General features: G+C 39.6%; 1 protein-coding gene across 1 annotated transcript in view; it reads left to right on the forward strand.

Moving 5' to 3' along the window:
• LOC149848826 (alpha/beta hydrolase domain-containing protein VTE7-like) overlaps window positions 1-18,725 on the forward strand; it is an 83,037-nt gene extending 64,312 nt beyond the window's left edge. Inside the window, exons 7-11 of the mRNA XM_089997632.1 lie at window positions 15,998-16,090; window positions 16,343-16,438; window positions 17,682-17,747; window positions 18,022-18,139; window positions 18,314-18,725. Of these exons, the coding sequence (XP_089853758.1) occupies window positions 15,998-16,090; window positions 16,343-16,438; window positions 17,682-17,747; window positions 18,022-18,139; window positions 18,314-18,426 (486 nt within the window). The 3' untranslated portion in view covers window positions 18,427-18,725. The remainder of the gene's footprint in view (window positions 1-15,997; window positions 16,091-16,342; window positions 16,439-17,681; window positions 17,748-18,021; window positions 18,140-18,313) is intronic.
• Window positions 18,726-24,737: the final 6,012 nt, after the last annotated feature.

Below are 24,737 nucleotides of genomic sequence, written 5' to 3' on the forward strand. Positions count from 1 at the left end.
TCATGTTGACAGTTCAAGGAGACATAAGTTTCAGGACAAGGCTTTGAAGTGCAGGTTTGTGGGTTATGCTGATGACTATAAATGGTACAGGTGCTATGATCCGGTGAGCAAGCGCATCAAAATATCAAGAAATGTCATCTTCGATGAATTGAATTTTGATTGTCGATGTACTAGTTCTTCAGAATCAAAACCTAAAGTTGAGGCTTATTATCCTTGGTTGAATTATGAACTTCTCTCAGGAGCTAGTGATGCTTGCTCAAATTGCACTCAAAAGGATAAGAAACCTGTGTCTACTGATGGAATGATTGCTCATGAAAATACAGACCCAACGTTGAATCCAGGAAGGTATAAAGGCCTTGTCTACACTCGACGAGAAAGAGAGTCACCCACCATAGTTGATTCAGGCATGGACACATCCTCTACATCCAACATCGTTGATACTAGAAGATCCACACGTTCTCGCCATCCAATTGAAAGGTGGGTCAGTTATGAAAATTTCTCATTAGATTTTCAACTCTTTCTAACAGCCTTGAATAAAGAAGATGAACCTACAACGTTCTCTCAAGCATCAAATTCCAGAAGATGGATTGAAGCAATGAATGAGGAGATAGAAGCTCTACATGAATGTGGTACGTGGGATGTCGTATCAAGACCACCTGACAGAAACGTTGTTGGTTCGAAATGGGTGTACAAAATAAAGTATAAACCAGATGGGACCATAGAGCGATACAAGGCGAGACTTGTAGCCAAAGGTTTTACACAGGAGCAAGGACAAGATTATGATGAAACTTTTAGTCCAGTGGTGAGGATGGGGACAATCAGAGTCATACTTTCTTTAGCTATTGAACACCAATGGACTATTAGCCAACTCGATGTGAAGAATGCTTTTCTTCATGGAGATTTGAGAGAAGAAGTTTACATGGAACAACCCACTGGTTACGCAGAAGGTAATCCTACAAAATATGTCTGCAGACTAAAAAGGGCGATATATGGATTGAAGCAGACATCTCGTGTAATGAAATATGCGGAAGAATCCAAGAATGCTAAAGCATTCACTATGTCCCACACAGACAAATGCAACAAGCATAAGAGAGGAAATCCACTAAGGGATATACGAAGGGCCTTATAAAAAAGGCTACACACATGAAAAATAATATCACTATTATTGAAGAGGAGCTCTCAAGAGCAATACAACATACAAGGGGGGTTCCCCCTATTTATAAGAAAAGGAGACCAAAGGGGCTCCCAATAGAGTCGTTGGGAGCCCCCAACGGTCACAATTGTGACCGTTGGGGGCCCCAACGACTCCATTGTGGGGCCCCTTTTCGGTATCCAAAAAAAACATTTAAAAATAAAAAACAGTGAAATAAAAGAAATAAAACAAGTACCCCTATTGGGTACTTGTGAAAAGACCATAATACCCCTATCTGGTATTATGGTGAATATACATCTATATTTATATATATATATATATATATATATATATATAGATGTATTATTACATATTATTACATATGTTTTAACACCCCCCCCCCCCTCAAACTTTACGGGGGAATGACCGAAAGTTTGCCAAGAAAGAACAAGAAGCGAGGAGCAGGCAGGGCTTTGGTAAAGAAATCTGCAAGTTGATATTCTGAAGTGACATATGGCAGTGTAACTGTCCCACAAAGATATTCATCACGTACATAATGACAGTCCATTTCAATATGTTTAGTCCTCTCATGAAAGGTGTGGTTGCTGGCAATGTAGATGGCACTTTTGTTGTCGCAACAAAGCTTCGAAGCACCGGTAATTTCGACTCCCATATCTTGAAGAAGACTTCGAAACCACACAAGCTCCATTGTAGTAGTTGCCATAGCCCTGTATTCTGCTTCAGTAGAAGACAATGAGACTTTCTGCTGTTTCTTGCACCTCCAAGCAATTAGCGAATCTCCTATAAAAACACAAAAGCCAGTAGTTGAGATTCGATCATTTGGGTTTCCTCCCCAGTCAGCATCAGTATAAGCCAGTAAGTCTAAAGAAGAGAGTGAGGATAGGAATAGCCCTTTAGTCAAAGTATTTTTGATGTATCGAATGATCCGGAGCACAACACTCATATGCACAGATGTAGGAGCATGCTGGCTTGCAGAGTGCACAACATGAGCAATATCTGGCCTGGTGATAGTCAGATAGGTGAGGGAGCCTATGAGTTGCCTGTAGGGCGTAGGATCTGTTAAATTATGTAATTCAAACTTGTAACTTCGTATATATATTTTACATATATAAGGTAATACCTATGTCACATGGGTGCGGGTGCGGGTGCGACACGGGTGCGGCGCAATTTCAAAAATTTTGGACACGGGGACTCGGCTATATATATATTAAAAAAAAAAAAAAATATATATATATATATATATATATATATATATATATATATATAAATAAGACTCGGTCAAAGTTGTGCCCATTAGGGGACAGGTGATGAGTTGTGAAGGCATTCTGTACACTTTCTTCATACAGGAATAATTCACTTTTGGGTACTTTCTTCATACACTGTAATAATTCACTTTCTTCATACAGGAAAAAACCACAAAAACTTGAGTTGTGCCCATTCTGTACTTAAAACTTGAAAGTGTACAGGTTTTTTAGTTGTGATGGGTTTTTTTCCTTACAGCTGTAGCCCAGAAAATTTTAAAAAAAAAAATTCAAAAAAAAAAATTTCCAAAAAATGGACCAAAATGACCCTGGGTGCGTTGACCACACCCAGGGTCGGGTTGACCGAGTCCGAGCCGCACCCGTGTCGGTGCGTGTCGACGCGGGTGCGGCGACCTTGGAGCCGAGTCCGTGTGACATAGGGTAATACATATACATATATATGATATATGTATATGTATCTACCTATTATATATGTAAAATATATATATATAATTCTATCTTTAGTCTTAGGGGTAGTTTAAACATTTTTACACATTCTTTTTCGAATATGTTTCTTTTCTCCTTTTTTATTTTTCTTTTTTCATTTAATAAATGCTTTGTACCTACCTTGGGAGGGGCCCAACACACTAGTCGTTGGACCCCTCCAACGGTCACATTTGTGACCGTTGGAGGGGCTCCAACGACTATGTGGAGCCCCTTCCAAGGTCTCCTTTAGCCCTATAAATATGGGCACTCTCTCTTGTATTTGCTCAAGGGTGTTGGGGTTTATTGCCCAACCATTTTAGTGTTTATCAAACTTATGAGTGCATTTGCACGTTTGTGATTTCGTATTTTTTGCTTTTGATGCACAAGTGTTCCAAGTGTTCTTGGTGTGTGTATGCTTACACATTTATATCGTTCCTTTGACTTTAGTATCTTGTTGAAGATACTTTCACATGGTATCAGAGCCTCGTTGAAAAAGGAGAATTGCGATTCGCCCTCTCTAGCATTCCTCGAAAAGCGTGCCTTCAAGTTTTTTGAAATCAAAGAGGATCACCTTCTTCGAGCAATATTTTAGGAGTCTCTCTTGTCAAGGAAGACGCGAAAAGTAATTGAGGTACGTATTATTCCTTGGCTTTTTTCCTCTCTAATGGGCGAAAAAGACTCCCATTTCTCTCTTGGGTTTAAGCTTAATGGCTCGAACTATCGTATTTGGGCCGGTAATATGGAAGCTCATATTAAAGGAAAGGGCCTTTGGGGTTACGTCCATGGATCCATACCGGAACCGGAACCTAAAATTACAATTGTTGAAGGAGGGGATATTAAGATCCTCGAAGGGGATGAAAGACAAAAGGCCCTTGAAGAGTATTCTAAAAAACATGATGATTGGGAAATGAAGAACTTCAAGATCTTATCTTGGATTTTCTCATCCGTTGAGTCCAAGATAAATGCCAACATCATCAAATTTAAAAGGGCTTCCGAAGCTTGGGTATATCTTGAGAAAATGTACACCTCAAGAGATTTATCCCACAAGTATTTTCTCCAAAAGAGGGCTTTGACTCTCCAACAAAATGACATGACCATTCGGGAGTACTTTGCCGAATTATCCGCTATTTGGGACGAGCTCGCAATTCTTGAACCTAAATGGAGTGGTGAGGCAATCGAATTAAGGCACAAACAACTTGAGGAAGACCGGTTCTTCAATTTTTTAAATGGCCTTAGACCCGAATTTGAACAAGTTCGGTCCTCTCTTCTCTCCGCTTTCACATCTCCCTCGCTTGAAGATGTTATCACCAAGCTAAGTGGTGAAGAAACCCGGATGGGGATTGGCAAAAACAATTCTAGCATTCTTGTTACTTCCTCTACTCAAGAAGATGGTGAAATGGCTAATGCCGTGTCAAGACCGGGAAACAACATGAAGACCTATAAACCTCCTCATTTCAAGAATCAAGGTCAAGGAGGAAATGATCGATATGGCAAAAGAGACTATATCAAAGTGACTTGCTACTATTGTAAAGAACCCGGACATATCAAACCTTTGTGTCCTAAATGGAAGAAATTGATTGCAACGGCTATGGCATCCCAAGTTGAAGAACGACCTTCTTCATCAAATGAGTCTCTTTCTCTTCAACAAATTGTAGAAGCACTCCAACCTCTTCTCAAGGGAGGTACTTCCGGAGCCGCTATGTCATCCTCTTCCCCCGGTAAGACATCTTGGCTTTTAGATTCTGGGGCATCCTTTCACATGACCCCTAGCTCTTGCTCTCTTTCAAATTTTTCTAAAAATTCTTTTCCATCTTTTGTCTCAACCGCGGACGGAACATCTCTTGAGATTAAAGGAGTAGGTAATTTTGAAAAACAAGACTTCTTTGTTCCAAAAATTCGTTTTATCCCAAACCTTAACTTAAATCTTCTTTCCGTCTCCCAACTCTCGGACCATGGTTGCGATATAAAATTCTCTTCTAATAAATGTTGGATACAGGATCGCCAGTCCGGGAGATTGATTGGGGAAGGCTCTAGAAGAGGAGACCTCTATTACGTAGATTTTCTTCAAGTTCCTAAGAGTCAATTTTGCAACGTCGTCCAAAACAAAGACATTCATGTATGGCATAAGAGATTGGGTCATCCCAATATTGTTAAAATCTCTTATTTACCTTTTGTTAAACATCTTTGTAAAAGTGACTTTTTGTGTAATGAATGCATTCTTGGGAAAATGAAATGTTTGCCTTTTCCTCAAAGATCCATATTCACGACAAAACCATTTGAAATTGTCCATTCCGATGTATGGGGACCGGCTCCGGTAATGTCAAAAGGAGGATTTTCATATTATGTGATCTTTGTAGATGACTACACTAGGTTTTATTGGATTTATTTCCTTAAACATAAACATGAAGTTTTCTCAACCTTTAAAAGTTTTCACACAATGATTTCAAATCAATTCAATGGATGTTTAAAAATTTTTAGGTCTGACTCTAGAGGAGAATATCTTTCAAATGAATTTAAAAGTTATCTTGAAAATTTTGGTATTCTTCACCAAAAATCTTGTCCGAAAACCCCTCAACAAAATGGGTTAGCCGAACGAAAGCACAAACACATCATTGAAACAACCAGGACTTTACTCATTTCTCAAAACCTTCCAAAAAATCTCTGGGCTGAGGCAGCCCTTACTTCTGTCTATCTCATAAACAGACTCCTATCGAAGAATTTAAACGAAATTTCTCCCTTTGAAAAACTGTACGACAAGGAACCTGATTATAGCAGGTTAAGGGTCTTTGGGTGTAAATGTTTTGTTCTTACTGATAAGAATGACAAACTTTCTCCTAAAGCCATTCCTTGTGCCTTTCTTGGCTATTCCGAAACCCAAAAGGGGTTTCGTTGTTATGATATCAAAAGTGATAAATTGTATGTTTCCAGAAATGTGAGTTTTTTGGAAAATGTTAGTGGATTCGAACATAGTAACCCTCAAAATGAAAATATGGATTACTCCTTTTTATTCGATTTACTGAATTAAGACGATGATACTAGTGATAATGAGTCAGATCAAAGTAACCCAAATGAATTTGAAACCGAGGAAAACTCCTCCTTGCCTCCTTCGTCACATCAACATATTGACTTACCTAGAGACCCTATCACCTATACTCATAGAGATCAAAACAACTTTAGGAGTGCTCTTGACAGATATAGTAATGCCAGTCCCAGTGGTTCTCAGAATGAAATAATCCCTTGTAGAACTTAAAGAAGTAGAAGGCCTCCTTCTAGGTTCATCTCCTATGACTCTTTTTCACCAAGATATAGAGCCTGCCTTAGTGCCATTCACTCCTATATAGAACCTAGAAATTTTGAAGAAGCACGAAAGTGCCCTGAATGGATTAATGCAATGGACAGTGAACTTGAGGCTCTGAGAAGAGCCAAAACTTGGGAGTTTCAACATCTTCCTAAAGGTAAGAAAACAATAGGATGCAGATGGGTTTTTAAAGTAAAAACTAAAAGTGATGGATCCCTTGAAAGGTATAAAGCTCGCTTGGTTGCAAAAGAATATAGTCAAGAATATGGTATTGACTATGAAGAAACTTTTGCTCCTGTAGCCCGTATAGTCACTGTCCGATGCCTGATAACCGTTGCCTCTATCAACAAATGGAACATCTATCAAATAGATGTTCAAAATGTCTTTTTAAATGGTGATTTAAGTGAAGAAGTTTATATGGATGCTCCTCCTGGAATGGAGGCTCCTAAGGGAAAGGTGCTTCGTCTTCAAAAAGCACTCTATGGACTAAAACAAGCCCCCAAGGCTTGGTATGATAGATTTAACTCTGTTATGATTGAGAATGGTTTTTCCTCGTGTTTTACTGACACTGCTCTATTTGTTAGAAAATCCAATGCAGGGATTGTTATTTTACTTCTGTATGTTGATGGCATGCTCATCACTGGGAGTGACTCTAACGGGGTTAAGAGTATAAAATCTATCTTAAAAGATAAATTTGAAATGTTTGACTTGGGTTTTCTAACTTATTTTTTGGGAATTGAAGTAGCATACTCTCTTAGAGGATATTTCTTATCTCAAACTAAGCTTGCATCTGAGATCATTGACAGGTCAGGTATTACGGATAAGAAGCTTTGCGAAACTCCTCCGGTAGTAGGAGCAAAGATGAAAATTGATGATGGGGTTCCACTTTTGGATCCTACACCCTACAGACAGCTTGTAGGATCTCTGATGTATCTGAGTATTACCAGACCATATATATCCCATGCAGTCCATATTGCAAGTCAGTTTCAGCATGCGCCTACATCCGTTCACATGAGTGCCATCTTACGAGTCGTAAGATACATAAAGGGTACTCTAAACAAGGGAGTTTTTCTCTCATCTTCTTCCGATTTAAAATTAATCGCTTATACTGATTCTGATTAGGGAGGTGACCCAAATAACCGTCACTCCACCACTGGTTTTTGTGTATTCTTAGGTGACTCACTGATTTCATGGAGATGCAAGAAGCAACAAAAGGTGTCACTCTCCTCAACAGAAGCTGAATATCGTGCCATGGCAACTACTACTATGGAGATTGTTTGGATTCATCAACTGCTTGAAGACATGGGAGTCACAATAGAAGGGCCCACCAAGCTGTGTTGCGACAACAAGAGCGCAATCTACATTGCGAAAAACCACACATTCCATGAGCGGACCAAACACATTGAAATGGACTGTCACTACGTTCGCGAAGCATATCTCCGAGGAGTCATTGATTTTCCTTATATTACGTCCGAATATCAGTTGGCAGACTTCTTTACCAAAGCCTTGTGTGCTTCGCGGTTCAACTTCCTTCTTGGCAAACTATCGGTCATCCTGCCCTAAGTTTGAGGGGGGGTGTTAAATTATGTAATTCAAACTTGTAACTTCGTATATATATTTTACATATATAAGGTAATACATATACATATATATAATATATGTATATGTATCTACCTATTATATATGTAAAATATATATATAATTCTATCTTTAGTCTTAGGGGTAGTTTAGACATTTTTACACATATTCTTTTTCAAATATGTTTTGTAATTTCTTTTCTCCTTTTTTATTTTTCTTTTTTCATTTAATAAATGCTTTGTACCTACCTTGGGAGGGGCCCAACACACTAGTCGTTGGACCCCTCCAACGGTCACATTTGTGACCGTTGGAGGGGCTCCAACGACTATGTGGAGCCCCTTCCAAGGTCTCCTTTAGCCCTATAAATATGGGCACTCTCTCTCGTATTTGCTCAAGGGTGTTGGGGTTTATTGCCCAACCATTTTAGTGTTTATGAAACTTATGAGTGCATTTGCATGTTTGTAATTTCGTATTTTGTGCTTTTGGTGCACAAGTGTTCCAAGTGTTCTTGGTGTGTGTATGCTTACACATTTATATCGTTCCTTTGACTTTAGTATCTTGTTGAAGATACTTTCACAGGATCATCCAGCAGAACTCCATCCTCCAGTCGTAGTTTAACATTGATAACCTCGGGAGTCTCCACCTTTTTGTCATCTGAAATCCCAGATTTGGAACATATGTCTGCAGCAAGCTTCATCTGTGACAATACCCTCGAGGAGAGTATGCTACTTCTATACCAAGAAAGTACCTGAGAAAACCCAGATCAGACATATCAAAATTATGTTTTAACATATTTTTAACATTAAGAATGCCACTTTCAGCATTGCCAGTGATGATCATATCATCAACATAAATCTGAAGGATGATGATACTATTACCTGCACGTTTAACAAAAAGAGCAGTGTCAGTATAACATGAGCGAAATCCCAATTGTAACATGATAGCACTAAATCTATCATACCAAGCCTTAGGGGCTTGTTTAAGACCATATAAAGCTTTTAATAACCGAAGAGTTTGACCTTGGTTAACGCTAATCCCCGGCGGAGGGTCCATATATACTTCTTCATTCAACTGACCATTAAGAAAGGCATTTTTAACATCTAATTGGAATATAGGCCATTTCTTAGATGATGCTACCACTATTAAAGTTCTAACGCTTGTCATGCGAGCCACGGGAGCAAAAGTCTCCTCATAATCGATGCCATACTCTTGTGAGTATCCCTTAACAACTAATCTAGCTTTATAACGTTCTAGGGAACCATCACTTTTAGTTTTGACTTTGTAGACCCATCGACATCCTATAGCTTTCTTATTTGGAGGAAGGAGAACTATTTCCCAAGTTTTAGCCTTATTTAAAGCATCTAGTTCAACTTTCATTGCTTCAACCCAATGAGGTATATTTTTTGCTTGATTATAATGGGAAGGTTCATAGTAAGAATGCAAGGCTATTAGACAAGCTCTATAGTTAGGTGAGAGAGTTTCATATGAGACAAACCTATTAGGTGGAATTGATGTTCTAGAAGAACGCGTAAGAGAGGTTTCTTCTAGGGGTTCATTAAGCCGCAAGAATTTTTCTAAAGCACTAATAGGTTGGGCTTCCTCACGCCGAGTGTAAACTTGGAGATTGTCACCATTAGTTGGTGATACATCACTATCATGAGAATCATGAGTATTTTCTAAAACTTCCGGATGACTCAAAGAGTCATCATTTGAATCTTCTAAAAGATCATTGATAAACATATAATCAATTTCATTTGGTTTTTCCAATATTTCAAATCCATTTTCATCTTCTAAAAAAGTCACATCTTTGGAGACAAATAATTTATTGTTTTTATGGTCAAAGCATCTATAGCCCTTTTGATTTTCACCATATCCTAAAAATACACATTCTATTGCTTTAGGTGACAATTTATCTCTTTTATGTAAAAGAACAAAGCATTTACACCAAAAAATACGAAGACGATTGTAGTCGGGTGTCATATTGAAAAGTTTTTCATAAGGAGAGATATTTTTCAATTTTGAAGATGGCATCCTATTGATTAAATAGGTGGAGGTTAACACGGCTTCGACCCAAAAACTTTTAGGAATATTTTTAGAAATGAGTAAGGATCTAGTGGTTTCCAAAATATGTCTATGTTTTCTTTCCGCTAGACCGTTTTGTTGAGGAGTTCTTGGACAAGATTTTTTATGACAAATGCCATGTTGTTTTAGATATGATTGAAAATCATTTGATAAGTACTCTCCACCCGAATCAGATCTAAGAATGGATATTTGACTTTGAAATTGATTTTGAACTTTTGCATGAAATTCTTTAAAGAAGTTAAAAACTTCTGATTTAAAGTTAAGAAAATAAATCCATACATATCTAGTATAATCATCAATAAAAGTAACATAATACGAATAACCACCATTGGATATAACTGGAGATGGTCCCCAAACATCGGAATGCACCAATTCAAAAGGTCTTGTTGTCACAAAGGTTCTAATAGGAAAAGGAGTAGACTTCATTTTTCAAAAAATGCAATCACTGCAATTGATATCTTTTTCTTTACAAAACTTGTGACCAAAAGGAAAAAGATACATTTTAGAGAAACTTGGATGTCCAAGCCTTTTATGCCAAGTTTCAATATTTTTGTCTTGGACATAAGTACAAAATGAGGTATTTGGAAGCATTAAGTTATCCATAAAATAAAGGTCTCCCTTCCTATGGCCTTGCCCAATCCGCTTCCCGGACCGGAGATCCTGCACAAAGCACCCTTGGGATGAGAAAGATATTTCACATCCATGGTCGGCTATTTGAGAAACGGAAAAGAGGTTAAGATTTAATTTTGGAACTATTCTAACTTTTGGAATAAGGAAATTTTGAACATTTTTAGAATCAAGAGTTCCAACACCATTTATTTTGAGAAAAGTTCCATCGGCCGTAGAGACACAAGATATTTTTGAATTGGTGTGCACATTGGTTAATGCATTTTCATGAGGAGTCATGTGAAAAGAAGCTCCGGAATCTAAAATCCAAGAGTATGTACCGGGAGGTGATGATGAGGCAATGGCGGCACCGGAGGTGGAAGAAGTAGCCTTTAGAATTTGTTGGAGAGCCAAGGAAATTTGTCCAAGAGTATCTTTGAGATCCCCGTTCTTGCCGTCATCTTCTTTGGTGGATGATTCTTCAACGGAAGCCACCTTTGGCTTGAATGCTCCATTTAGCTTTGGGCAAACGGGTTTAATATGCTCCGGCTCATAACAATGATGACATATAATCATTTTTCTTCCACCACTCCCTTGCTTACCAAAATGAGGTGGTTTGTATGTTTTGACATGATTGCCGGGTTTAGATACGGCAAGAACTTCATCAATGCTTTTACCCATATTATGCCTAGTCTCTTCTTGAGTAATCTCGGCAATAGCCTCTTCTAAAGGAGGAAACGTAGATCTATGGAGAAGTGAGGATCTAACTTGTTCAAATTCAGGACGAAGCCCAAATAAAAATTGAAACAATCTATCTTGTTCCATTTGTTTTTATCTTAGTACCACATCCTTCATAGACACCTATTTAGGCTCTAAAAGAGCCAATTCATCCCACAAAGGATTTAGAGCACTATAATAGTCTTGTATGCTCATGTCACCTTGTTTTGTGGTTCTTACTTTTTCTTGCAAAAAATAAGCTCTTGCAAGATCCTTTTGGGTAAACATACCCTTCATAAAAAACCAAGCTTCATTTGCCCGGCGGAATTTTGCAATATTTGCACATACCTTAAGTTCAACATTATTCATAAACCATGCTAGGATTTTTGCATGGTTGCTCTCCCAATCTTCCATTTGGTGATGATAATCTTCAATAGCCTTGAGACGAGCATCGCCTTCAAATGCTTTCTCTTGATCTTCTTCCATCTTTGTGAGCTTAAGTTGGGGTTCCGGAACGGTTCCCATTACATAACCCCAAAGCTTCTTGCCTTTGAGATTATTCTCCATTGCAGATGCCCACATCATGCAATTTTTCCCATTGAGCTTGAATGATAGATCGATCTTGACTTCCATTGCTACAAAATGGAGGTGTGAGAAAAAAAGGAAGTAGAGAGATACACGATTTTACCTTAGAAGATCGTATGGCTCTGATACCATGTAATGAAATATGCGGAAGAATCCAAGAATGCTAAAGCATTCACTATGTCCCACACGGACAAATGCAACAAGCATAAGAGAGAAAATCCACTAAGGGATATACGAAGGGCCTTATAAAAAGGCTACACACATGAAAAATAATATCACTATTATTGAAGAGGAGCTCTCAAGAGCAATACAACATACAAGGGGGGTTTCCCCTATTTATAAGAAAAGGAGACCAAAGGGGCTCCCAATAGAGTCGTTGGGAGCCCCCAACGGTCACAATTGTGACCGTTGGGGGCCCCAACGACTCCATTGTGGGCCCCCTTTTCGGTATCCATACTTGTGAAAAGACCATAATACCCCTATCAGGTATTATGGTGAATATACATCTATATTTATATATATATATATATATATAGATGTATTATTACATATTATTACATATGTTTTAACACAAGCCTTAGTAAGGACCATTAGACCTAACAGGAATGCCTTGAGACCTAATCTCATGTTCCTATAATAGTCACTTAAAAATCAAGGCAAATTTATAGGAGAAAAATCCCAATGAAGTTGAGTGTCACTACCTTATACCAACCTAAGAAGATAAAAGTCTAAAGTATAGAAATCTCAAGTGCAGGAATCAATTTGTTAGGAAGGTTCTAATCTCTGAGAAAAGGAGAAAAGATCAAAAAATCATTAACCCTAGAAATGCATGAGTTCTATTGCATATCATTGCATGCATCATAATGTACCAAAGAGTCTAGCCACAAGGATCCCGAGTCTAAGGAGTATACATAAAGATCTGCCCTTTCTTCGGTGCCACTTGACCGAAGCATGCCTGACTCCCCTCACTAGGGTCAGGAAATCTCACATCTAAATTGATCATCTTAAGAAGCACACCTCCACCCGGAGGCCTTACTGGGGCAACTCTACCTCCATCTAAATTGATCATCTAAAATGGTTACAATCTAAAGAGATTAAGGACGAATCGCGGAGGAGAGTTCACATCCAATGAGTTTTGGGACTTCTACAAAATCATGGCATCAAGCGGCAGCTAACTACTAATGGTGTGGTCGAGCGTCGAAATAGAACTATTGTGGAAATGACAAGAAGCATGCTCAAAGAAAACATTCTCCCTAATAGTTTTTGAGCCGAAGCTGTAAACATTGTGGTGCATATCCTGAATAGAGCTCCGACAAAATCCATTCACACAAGACTCTATATGAAGCTTGGTATAAACACAAACCAAAGGTGAGCTATTTCAAAGTTTTTGGTTGTGTTACTTATAGCAAAACTCTTTCTCAAAATAGAGAAAAAAATGATAAAAAGGAGAAAAGTTCATATTTATTGGCTATAGTGATACTTCAAAGTCTATCATCTCTTTAACCCAAATACAGAGAAGTTGGTGAACTCAAGAGATGCGATCTTTGACGAAGAAAGTGAATGGATCTGGGAAATAAGCTCAGTGCAGTCACTAGAGCATGAGAAAGATCCAGTTGCAACAAAAGAAGATGTTGACTCAAGCGATTCAGAATCTGAGTCATCTCCGCAAAAGGTCATATCTCTTGCAGACATCTATGATTCATATGATCTTCCATTATTTTCTTGTGAGCCACAAAATTATGAAGAAGCTATTCGTGATGAAATTTGGAAAACCGCCTTGAATGAGAAAATCTCTGCAATAGAGAAGAATCATGCATGGTAGTTGGTAGATAGGCCAAAAAGAAAAGATGTCATTGGCCTAAAATGGATTTTCAAAACAAAATATAATGAAGATGGGTCAATTCAAAAGCACAAAGATCGACTTGTAGCAAAGGGCTACTCTAAAAAATTTAGAGTAGACTTCAATGAAACCTTCGCTCCAGTTGTGAGAATTGAGACAATTCAAGCTTTACTAGCCATTGTTGTTGAATTAAAAATTCTAGTGTACCAGCTAGATGTGAAATCTGCTTTCCTGAATGGAGAGCTCAAAGAAGAGGTTTATGTTTAACAACCTCTTGGATTTGAGAAGAAAGGAAGTGAAAAAAAAGTTTACAAGCTAAAAAAGGCTTTGTATGGCCTAAAACAAACACCCAAGCTTGAAACATAAAAATAGATCAATATTTTCAAAAGAATGGTTTTCAAAGAAGTCCAAGTGAACTCTCTCTCTATGTGAAAAGAGATGGAGAAGTTTTTTTTATCGTGTGCTTTTATATATCGATAATTTGATCTATGTTGGATCAAATGTGAAAATGGTTGTTAAGTTCAAAGAAGTCATGATGAAGAAATATGAGATGACAGATCTGGGGATTATGAAATATTTTCTCGAAATCCAAGTAAAGCAAAACGGAGAGATTTTCATTTCTCAAGAAAAACGTGAATTGCAAACCAATGAGTACACCAGTGGTTGTAAATGAAAAGTTATCAAAAAATGATGGAGCCAAAAAGGTGGATGCTTCGATGTATCGAAGCTTGGTCGGGTCTTTAATTTATCTCACCAATACAAGACCTAACACCATAAATGCAGTAAGCCTTGTTTCCAGGTTCATGAGTGAACCAAGCAAACTCCACTTTACAACAACAAAAAGAATTTTAAAGTATTTGCAGGGCACAAAAAGTTTTGGAATCAAGTTGCTGAAAACAATTTAAAGTTGCTTGACTATACTGATAGTGATTGGGCAGGATCGGTCGATGACAGGAAAAGCACTTCAGGCTATGTTTTTTGCCTGAGAACAAAAGTGATCTCTTGGTCGTCAAAAAAGCAAAATACTATTGCATTGTCTTCTGCCAAAGCAGTATCGCATCCACTACCCCAACAAGTGAAGCAGTATGGATAAGGAGAATTCTTTTGGACTTGCAGCAAAAGCTAGAAGGACCAGCCATTATCAATTGCGACAAGTCTGCTATTGCATTGATGAAGAATCCGATTTTTCACAGTCGATCGAAGGACATTGAGATTCGCCACCATTTCATTAGAGAATTGGTTGAGAAAAAAGAAATTTTTCTAGAGTTCATCCCAAGCAATGAACAAGCAGCAGATATGTTCACCAAACCATTGCTCGCAGATAAGTTTGAAAATTTCAGATCTTTTGTGGGAATTACAAATTAAGGGGGGGTGTTAAAAATGATAATTTGTAATTGGATCTAGACCTTGTTTTGGGTCCAGAATCCAAATCAATGAGGCCAAGTAATGTCAGCATGTCATATGCTAAAATTAGGTAGGTCTGTACTCTGTAGAAGACTCCCTCTTCTACCTCATCTTCATTTTAAAAAAGGAGGTCTCTAGAAGATTGGTTAATTTACAGAAGTGTCTTCTTGGTTTTTACCAAGACTCTTTGGTTATTGTGCCTATTCCAAAATTAGAGTGCGACATCCTTATCTCATCACTTCGTTTGGCTCTATATAAACCTCCTTGTGCTCTCCTTGAAGCATCAAACAATGAAGTTGTGTGTGCCTCTTCAACGTGAGTGCCTCCTTGGCATATTTACTTGAGTGTGTGTGAGTGAGAGAGATTAAGTGTGTGTGCACATAAGACTCTATTTGCCTCACACCTCCTTCCAACGTGTTCTTTATTGATTGTACCACTTTCTGTTGCATTATTTGGGTACTCAAAATCCCAACATTAGCACATATTGTTAATTGTGGCCTTTGCTGCTATGCTCTAGTAGGTCAATCTCATTTTTCATGTTAGTTGGAATGATCTAATTTTATTTTTTATAAGGATGTGACTGTGCTTAGGGTTTCATATCTTGCTGACAAGGAATTGTATAATTTGGCATGTGTTCAGTGTTCTCATTGCTATATATTTTGGCTTCCCATATTTACTTAGTAGGTGCATGTCTTGGTTATTAGTTTGGTTTATTATCTTCTGTTCATGCCAAGTCATTTGTTGTATCCTGAGATATCTTATAATTATATTCCTGAATTTTTTCTTTCCAAATTGTTCAGTTCTTCTCAACGGTAAATAAATCATAGATTATGCATGGTGAGATGATGTAAATTGTATGTGGACATCATTTATTCCAAATACAGCTAGCATTTGAAATTTCTACTCTTCTAGAGTGCCTCCCACTGTCAATGTGATTTTGTGTTATGTTACTGTATCGGTACAATCTTCCGGAACCTTCCTATTTATGAGATAAAAATTTTCTTTAGGTTTCCTTATTAAAGAGCATGCCATTGAGGTTGATTGCTAGTCTGGGAACCTTCAACAGCAGTTCACTCTCAACTATTGTTGATAGAACAACTGTAAGCATTTCTCTATACTTGTGATATATTTATGCTAAGATCCATACTGGTAAACAATAATTAGCAAATATATATGGCAGATACATACTAGTGGACATATAACACTTCTGCCAGACTCTGCTCAAGAAGCTTTCAGCAAAGAGACATAACCCATATATACTGTTTTGAACTTGCAACTTTTTGCATGTCTAATGTTAAAAGTGCATTATGACGAATATTTTCATTTGTTTACGTAATTTTTTCCTTCATCAGGTGGGACGCCTGCATTGCTTACTTCCTTGGTGGGAAGATGCAACTGTTGATTTCATGCTTAGCGGTGGCTATAATGTTACGGCTCATATTAATCAGGTATAGTTAAAATCCTTGTTAGATGAATTATTTGCTGATGTATTTGTGGATATTATCAAATGATATTGCATAACACTATTAATGGGTTTGATTTAGCCGCCTGACCAAATTCCAACCCACTAAAGATCAGGCTTGGACTCACCCACATTGACCAGATAAGATTACAGGGTGGATACAGACTTTATGTGGTTGTTTTAACCCAGAAGGGAGTTCAATCTGAGGGCATTTCCTCCAACCCACTTACACAAATCTTGCAGAAGAGGGCTTTACTTGATTGAATTTCTTTATAACTTCATACCTATCTGGAGCAGGGCAACACTGACTAGCCTTAACCAGACCAACCTCACCATGGTCCTGCCTTGTGTCCACCCTTTACATACCTACATAAAGTCCATATGGAAATTATGAACATTTTTATCAGGATGAGTGACTGGCAGCAGTATCAAGGGTATCCTGGCTGTATCAAAATGAGGCAACACTAAGGGCAACCCCTTCTGGTTCATCAAATCAAAATCAGCCTTTCCTTTTTAGGAATTTCCCAAACATTTGTCCTTGACTTATTTTCACAGGAAAAGTAAAGAAGGTATTGCATATTGGTAGCTTCTGTAGCATCCGCTGCCAGCAGCAAATTCTGACCTCACCAATTCCACCTTCATTAGTGAAATTTATTGTTTCTTATCCAAAGAGCTGAAGCATTTTATGTCATTTTTTATGTATCTGTAGAGTGCATAGATCTGGAGAGTTGGGCAGAATGATGTTACAATTGATGTCGCCTGGATTGCATCTACTAAGCAGGCGTCATATTGGTTTCTTACCATCTGTTAGACTCACTAGGACATAAAGCTAAATCTTGATGTGTCTTGAACTGAAAAGGTTTTTCCTTACCATACAATTGAATCCAAACACCAAGGTTTGATAGAAATAATTTATTCGGGACCCCTGAAACATTAAAAAGCTAGGATGTCCTTGTTGAGTCATGGGCTGACAACCTCTTAAGCACTTTTTAGACTTCTGAGACAGTGTGGAGCTTTCCAGGTTGACATAGGATCTGCTCTCATGTGAATTTATCCTGCCGTCGATATTTGTAAATCTTGATACTAAAATTAAAAGAACATGTATTCAAGATCCTGTGCTAAACAAGTGAAAGCTGTGTTCCGATAACTTGTGTAACTGGATAGAGAACAACAGGTTTCTTAATTGCTTGCACTTGTCAATTATAATGGTGCTGATGCTGATTTCACAGGTAAAGAAGAAAACACTTATTGTGTGGGGAGAGGATGACCGGATTATCAATAGGAAGTTTGCACATGTGAGTTACGTGAAGAATTCTTATTTTGTGATATAGGTTAAGTCCAGTTACCTGGTTGATGATAAGAAAACTCAACATGGGATTCGCAGGCACCGTACAATGTTGCCTGCCGGAATCTTACCTAAGCTTCCCAAGGATAACTTATTAGATTACTGACTAATACAGTTTTTATTTCTCATATATATTCAGTGGTTTAAGTTGACATAATCTCTGCTGATTTAAGATGTCTAGATTGAAAAATGGTTCTGACTTTTAAGACTGTACCCTGTGTCAGAGGTTGCGTCAAGACATACCAAATTCTGTTCTTCATATGATTCCAGATTGTGGCCATATTCCCCATGTCGAGAAGCCAAAGACCGTGGCCAAGTTGATTGTGGACTTTGTACGTGAAGGTATTTGGAGATTCATCCTTTTCTTCTCTGCACAAGCTTTCTCCTTGTTCTACTTAATTGATTGTGAGCAATGCATTGAAATGGTCTTATCAAACTACTCATGATCAGGCGATAGTGTTCATAAAGAGCTTTTCTTTCTGGATGATAATTAACTGGGGAAAATGTTGTTCACAGATGCAGTTGAGCGGACACGGCAACCGAACAAGAAAGCTTGTAGAGCTGAACTGGATAGCCCTCTGTATAGGGATGTAGTGGAGCCTCACGGCAAACTTGGTCTGAATCTCTGAATCGTGTCACAAGAGTATGAGACCTGCCGAGTGTGTAAATATGTCTGAGGCTTATAGCTTTCTGAGTGTTCTGGTGCCAAAGATCCATTGACATACTAATGTACTTAGCTGTCAAAATCATGCAGCATTAATAAAGGTCACACATGCACTTTACACTCGGTATTACTTTGCTCATGTGCTTGCAGAAGTTCGTCTCAACTGCCAGACTTGAAATAGGACAATTTATATGTAACCTAGAATCTCACAAGAACAATTACAGCAGGAAGGTAATGATTGGATGAATGCATTCAATTCCAACTTCATAGATCATTTGTGAATTTGAACAGTAGAACCAACATGGTTGTTTGCATCTCAGTCATAAACATATCAAGTGTAACGCCCCAAAATTTCGAACTTGTAAACCTTTTTGAAAACGGTTTAGAAGACTAGAGAATCCTTTTTCTTTTCAGAGTTTATTTATAAATTCAGCCGAAGCATGTCTTTGAAAGAAAAGAGGGCAAGTCGACAATCATGGGTACGTTAGCTAAAAGCTCACAAATGACAAAGGCATAGCGTGCAAATATTTAGATGAAAACATTTGTATTATAAATAGTTTTAAACTGTACAAAATTTGGATTTCCTTAAGAAATACATAACAAAAACCCAAAATGATCAGGACAAGAGCTGCGAGTAGTAACAGTGAATCCTGAAGACATCTCGTCATCGCGCCATCGCCTGCTAAGCATCTAATCATCACATGTACCTATAAAATGGGTTAGTTTCGTGAAAAACTAGTAGGTGCACAAGTAGACAGAAATGTCTGAAAGAAACATAAACAATTAATTATGCATGATGAGTAACTAAGTACTTATTGAATTAACATGAGCAGTTTACTAGCATGTGTGAAAGTCTAACTAGCACATGCTACATATTATATCAAAGCATTTAACAATGAATTGAAAATCACTGAGCTTTAAGCAAAACAACAATTCTATGCTTGTTAGGTAGAGTGCACAAGTTACTTTATATTTCATCATTAACTGGCCTGCGGGTACGCGCAGACGTGATTCGTAGAAGCAACTGAGACTAGTTCGGGCGTCTATTATTTTATGTATTTTGAATAACCCGAATAGCTAGTTGAGTCTGTTCCTAAGGGGACGACCGCTAGCCAATAGAGGATTTCTCAAAGGCGTTCGTGGCTACGGATGCATCTTACTTCTACAGAAATTCAAAAGATCTACTACCTAGGATAATATCTGGTAGTCTCATCCCCTAACTCCGATGACTGGGGACACCGAGTCTTTGCTCGTAGAATGGTTGTTAACAACCTGTCCATCGAAGTGTGTGTACCAATCCGTCCTCTCCCTTGACAGACAACAAGAAAACGAATGGGTGTGTCAAGGGTTACTTAACCAACAACCCATTCTACATGCTCTGGTCATTTGACCCAATCGAGTATCTTACCTGTGAAGGCGAAAATCAATCAATATGTAATGTGGTTTATCAATGTGCTCATAGCACTGGTCGAGGTCGAATGACCGTCTCAAACATCCGTTGTACTACTCGCATGCAATGCATGTCTATGAGCACGTTACAAGGAAGGGTTCTAGGTCCTCAATAGGAGCCTCAACAACATAATTTGCAAAGATATAATGTCATCATTATAAACTTTTGAAATGACCAATATCATGTGTCAACTTATAGCATGTGATTTTCTCGAATCTCACATTCGTTATCGTAGTGTCAACATGCAATGCAAATTTTGACACTGATAACGATAAACGGTGAATGCAGATTTCGTATGAGAAAATTATGCTCACAAGCTTGCTCGAGTCCCAGATTTTGGGAAATCTCGAGCTGCGCCAAAAATACTAAACAGAGTAGAAAAACTACTCCTTCCGAACGTTTTGATTTGGGAAAACCAGTTGTGATGGCGCAATATTCAAACCTTTAAACGTTATTTGTAAAACTATTCAATCGATGAATCAGGGTTCTTACAAAGGACCCTCCCATCATCGAGGTTGCAAAGTTTAAACCTTGCATTCCTCAATCGCAGGCGCGAGAGAGATGCAAGCCTACGCACGCTTCATAAGTTTGAATTTATGAAACTCTGTATGAAGAAATGCTACAGGATAGTGTGTGTGATAGCAAGGTGAAAACAATACAGTAATGGAAAAAAATGCAAGGGCCTGGGCGCGAAGCGCGGCGGCAAATTTAAAGACAGAAAGCAGGAAATGCGAAAGCAAAAGCCTGGGCGCAAAGCACGACGACAAACATAGAACAAGTAATGCGAAAGCAAATGACAAGGATCGCGAAACTGCGTCCTTGAGCTAAAGACAGAAAGTAGGAAATGCAAAAGCCTGGGCGCAAAGCGCGACGACAAATTAAAGACAGAAAGCAGGAAAATGCGTAAGTAAAGGACAAGGATCACGAAACCGCATCCTTGAGCTAAAAACACACTTATATACTTATACGTATATAAATATATATTTTTGTTCTTTCGGTCTTTAATTATTTAAGCTAGCTTCAGTTATTTAAGTCCTTGTGCAGTGTTCCCTACCTCGAGGTATTGCAAGAAAGAGATTGCCTACAAGCGTAGGTAATCGCCGATTCGGTTCGCAGGGCACGAACGGGCTCTGTTGCGTAAACTGCAAAAACATGACTTTTTAGAAGGCATATAAATGAGCAAAGGTAGAGAGGAGACTCGGCTTCTCCGCAATACAAGGCAGGGATCAAAGGTCCCTGCCAACTTGAAACAGAACGGGGTAGGGTCCAATGACCCATGCCGCCAAAGGAGACAGGTGCAGGGACCATCGCCCCCTGCTTAATATTTAAAAAAGGGCAGGGGCCATCGACCCCTGCCGGGTTTATAAAAAGAGGGACAGGGGCCTTCGGCCCCTGCCAGACAAATAAGAGAGGGCGCACGGGCCATCGGCCCCTACCAAAAAGAGAAGGGCAGGGGTCGATGACCCCTGTTGGAAAAGTAAAGAGGGCAGGGGCCGATGGCCCCTGCCGGAAAATGAGCAGAGAGAGGGGGCACAAGGGCCAAAGGCCCCTCTGTGGCATTTGGGTGAGGAGGTAGGGGCCAATGGCCCTTGTCGGGCTTGAGAAAAAATGGCAGGGGCCATCGGCACCTGCTGGATTTTAAAAGAAGAGGGGCATGGGCCGATGGCCCCTGCCGGAAGGTAAGCAGAGAGAGAGAGACGCAGGGGCCTTTGGCCCCTGCCTGCGGCTGTCGGGAGAGGAGAAGGTAGAAGAAGAGGAAAGGGGGGGGAAGGGAAGTCGTCGGTGTCGGCAAACAGGAGAGAGAGAGAGAGAGAGAGAGAGAGAGAGAGAGAGAGAGAGAGAGAGAGAGAGAGAGAGAGAGAGAGAGTCGAGGATCGGGGGAGAGGCTCGTAAGCCCTCCCCTCTCCCCCTCTCGCCCTTTTATAAGGGGAGGCGCACACAGGGGCCGCCCCCTGTGTCGCCGGCGATCCCTGCCCTCTGTGGGCTGCCAACCCCTTTGAAAGCCTCTTTCGAGGGGCTAGGCACGGGTTGGATCCGGGTCGGGTCTGGACCTGACCCGGGTTCAATTTTTTTTTAACTAGGTTTTACATCCTACCCTCCTTAAAATAATTTCGGTCTCGAAATTAAATTGAATTTATCGTTCAAAGTACAAGTCAGGGTATTTCTCCCTAATATCAGAGTCTAGCTCCCAAGTACATTTTTCTATCCCATGGTGCTGCTAACGCACCTTGACAAGGGATATCGTCTTTGACCTAAGTACTTGATCCCGACGATCAATGATCTCGACAGGTCTTTTCTCGAAAGATAAATCCTTCTGAATGTCTATATCATCATAATGGATGATGTGTGACGGGTCATGCACATATTTCCTCAACATAGATACGTGAAAGACATTATGGATCTGAGCATATTGAGGAGGTAAAGCCACACGGTAAGCTGCTTCACCAATTTGATCTAGGATCTTGAATGGTCCGACTAATCTGGGATTTAACTTCCCCTTTTTCCCGAACCGGAAAATGCTTTTTATGGGAAATACCTTAACAAAAACCATATCTCCCGTCGAGAAGGTGAGCTCTTGACGATGCCGGTCTGCATAACTTTTCTGCTGGCTCTAGGCAGTACAGAGTCATTCTCGAATCAACTGAACTTGCCGAGTGTAGTGTTGTAATACTACAAGAGAATTCAATATTCTCTTGCCAACCTCGTCCCAGTAGAGAGGCGATTGACAGGGCTTCCCGTACAAGTCCTCGTAAGGGGCCATCCTGATGCTAGCGTGATCATTGTTGTTGTACGTGAATTCTACCAGACTGGTATGAGAATCCTATTCTCCTTTTCAATCTGACATACATGCACGTAGCATGTCTTCCAAAGTCTGAATCGTGCGTTCAGACTGATTGTCGGTCTGAGGGTGGAAAGCGGTGCTAAACTTCAATTTTGTACCCAAGGCTGACTGCAATTGTCCCCAAAACCTTGAGGTGAACCTTGGGTCGCGATTAGAGATAATGGACACTGGAACACCGTGCAATCTTATAATCTCCCGAACATAGAGGTCCGCCAAACTGTCGAGTGACTGACTAAGGCGGATATGGAGGAAATATGTTGATTTGGTAAGTCGATCGACGATCACCCAAATCGCATCATGCTTTTTCCGAGTCTTTGGCAAACTGACGATAAAGTCCATAATGATGTCTTCCCATTTCCATTGTGGGATTTCTATCTGTTGCATCACTCCGCCAGGTCGTTGATGCTCGTTCTTAATCTATTGACAAGTCAAACACTTGGCGATGTATTTGGCCACATCTCGCTTCATTCTGTTCCACCAATAACCTCGTTGTAGGTCTTTGAACATCTTCGTGACTCCTAGGTGGATTGTGTATCTGGACTTGTGAGCCTCTGCGAGAACCTTATATCTCAAAACAGGATCATTTGGGACCCAGAGGCGATTCTTATGCCATATACTTCCTTCTTTCATCAGACAAAAGGGGGTATCGACCTGCTGTGCTTGAGCCTTCAGCTTTATGTATTGCACATCAATCCTTTACCCAACAACAATCTTTGCTAAAAGCTCAGGTTGGGCCACTAGGCTTGAAAGTCTGATAGAATGCTGCGTGACCGCAAATGGTTTCCAAGAAACCAGATCCTTAAAAAGCTTCCAATCAACATGTAATAGATTGAAAGAAACACTGGAAGCCTTGCGGCTGAGAGCGTCAGCCACGATATTTGCCTTCTCTGGATGGTAGGAAAGGGTGAAATCGTAATCCTTTAAGAATTCTAACCAACGTCGTTGCCTCATGTTCAGCTCTTTCTGCGAGAATAAGTACTTAAGGCTCTTGTGATCCGTGAAGGTCTCGAATTGTTCCCCGTATAAATAGTGTCGTCATATCTTCAAAGCGAAGACTACGGCTGCTAACTCCAAATCGTGGATCAGGTAATTCTTCTCATGGATTTTGAGTTGACGCGAGGCGTAGGCGATTACTTTCTCATTTTGCATCAGGACACATCCTAAGCCTGTTTCTGAAGCGTTCGTATAGATCATGAAGTCGCCTTGTCCTGAAGGCAAGGCCAAGATAGGAGTGGTAGTAAGTCGCTCCTTCAGCATCTGAAAACTGTTTTCGCACGTATCGTCCCACACGAACTTAGCTTCCTTGTTTAGTAGTTTTGTCATAGGTAGAAAGATTTTGGAAAAGTCCTGGATAAATCTTCGATAATATCCAGCTAATCCAAGAAAACTCCTGATGTCACGAACATTCATCGGTTGTTGCCAACTTAGTACGACCTCCACCTTGGCAGGATCTACGGATACTCCTTTCTCAGATATAACATGCCCCAAATACATAACCTCCTTTAGCCAAAACTCACTCTTGGAGAACTTAGCGAAGAAACACTCCTTCCGCAGGGTCTCCAAAATTATAATCAGGTGTTCACGATGTTGATCCCAGGTCTCCGAGTACACCAGGATGTCATCGATGAACACGATAACGAAGGTATCCAAAAAGGGTTTGAATACACGGTTCATGAAGGCTGCATGAGCGTTGGTGAGTCCGAAAGGCATGACAGTAAACTCGTAATGCTCATACCTGGTTCAAAAAGCTATTTTGAAGATAACATCTCCCTTAATTCTGAGTTGATGGTACCCAGATCTAAGGTCGATTTTAGAGAATACCCTAGCCTTCCTTAGCTGATCGAAAAGATCCTCGATGCGAGGCAACAAATACTTATTCTTTATTGTGGCCTGATTAAGCATTCGATAATCAATGCACAATCACAACGATCCATCCTTCTTTTTAACGAATAGGACAGGAGCTCCCTAGGGCGAGACACTGGGG

This window comes from Nuphar pumila, chromosome 1 (assembly GCF_984573655.1).
Source record: "Nuphar pumila chromosome 1, dmNupPumi1.hap1.1, whole genome shotgun sequence".
Taxonomy (NCBI): Eukaryota; Viridiplantae; Streptophyta; class Magnoliopsida; order Nymphaeales; family Nymphaeaceae; genus Nuphar; species Nuphar pumila.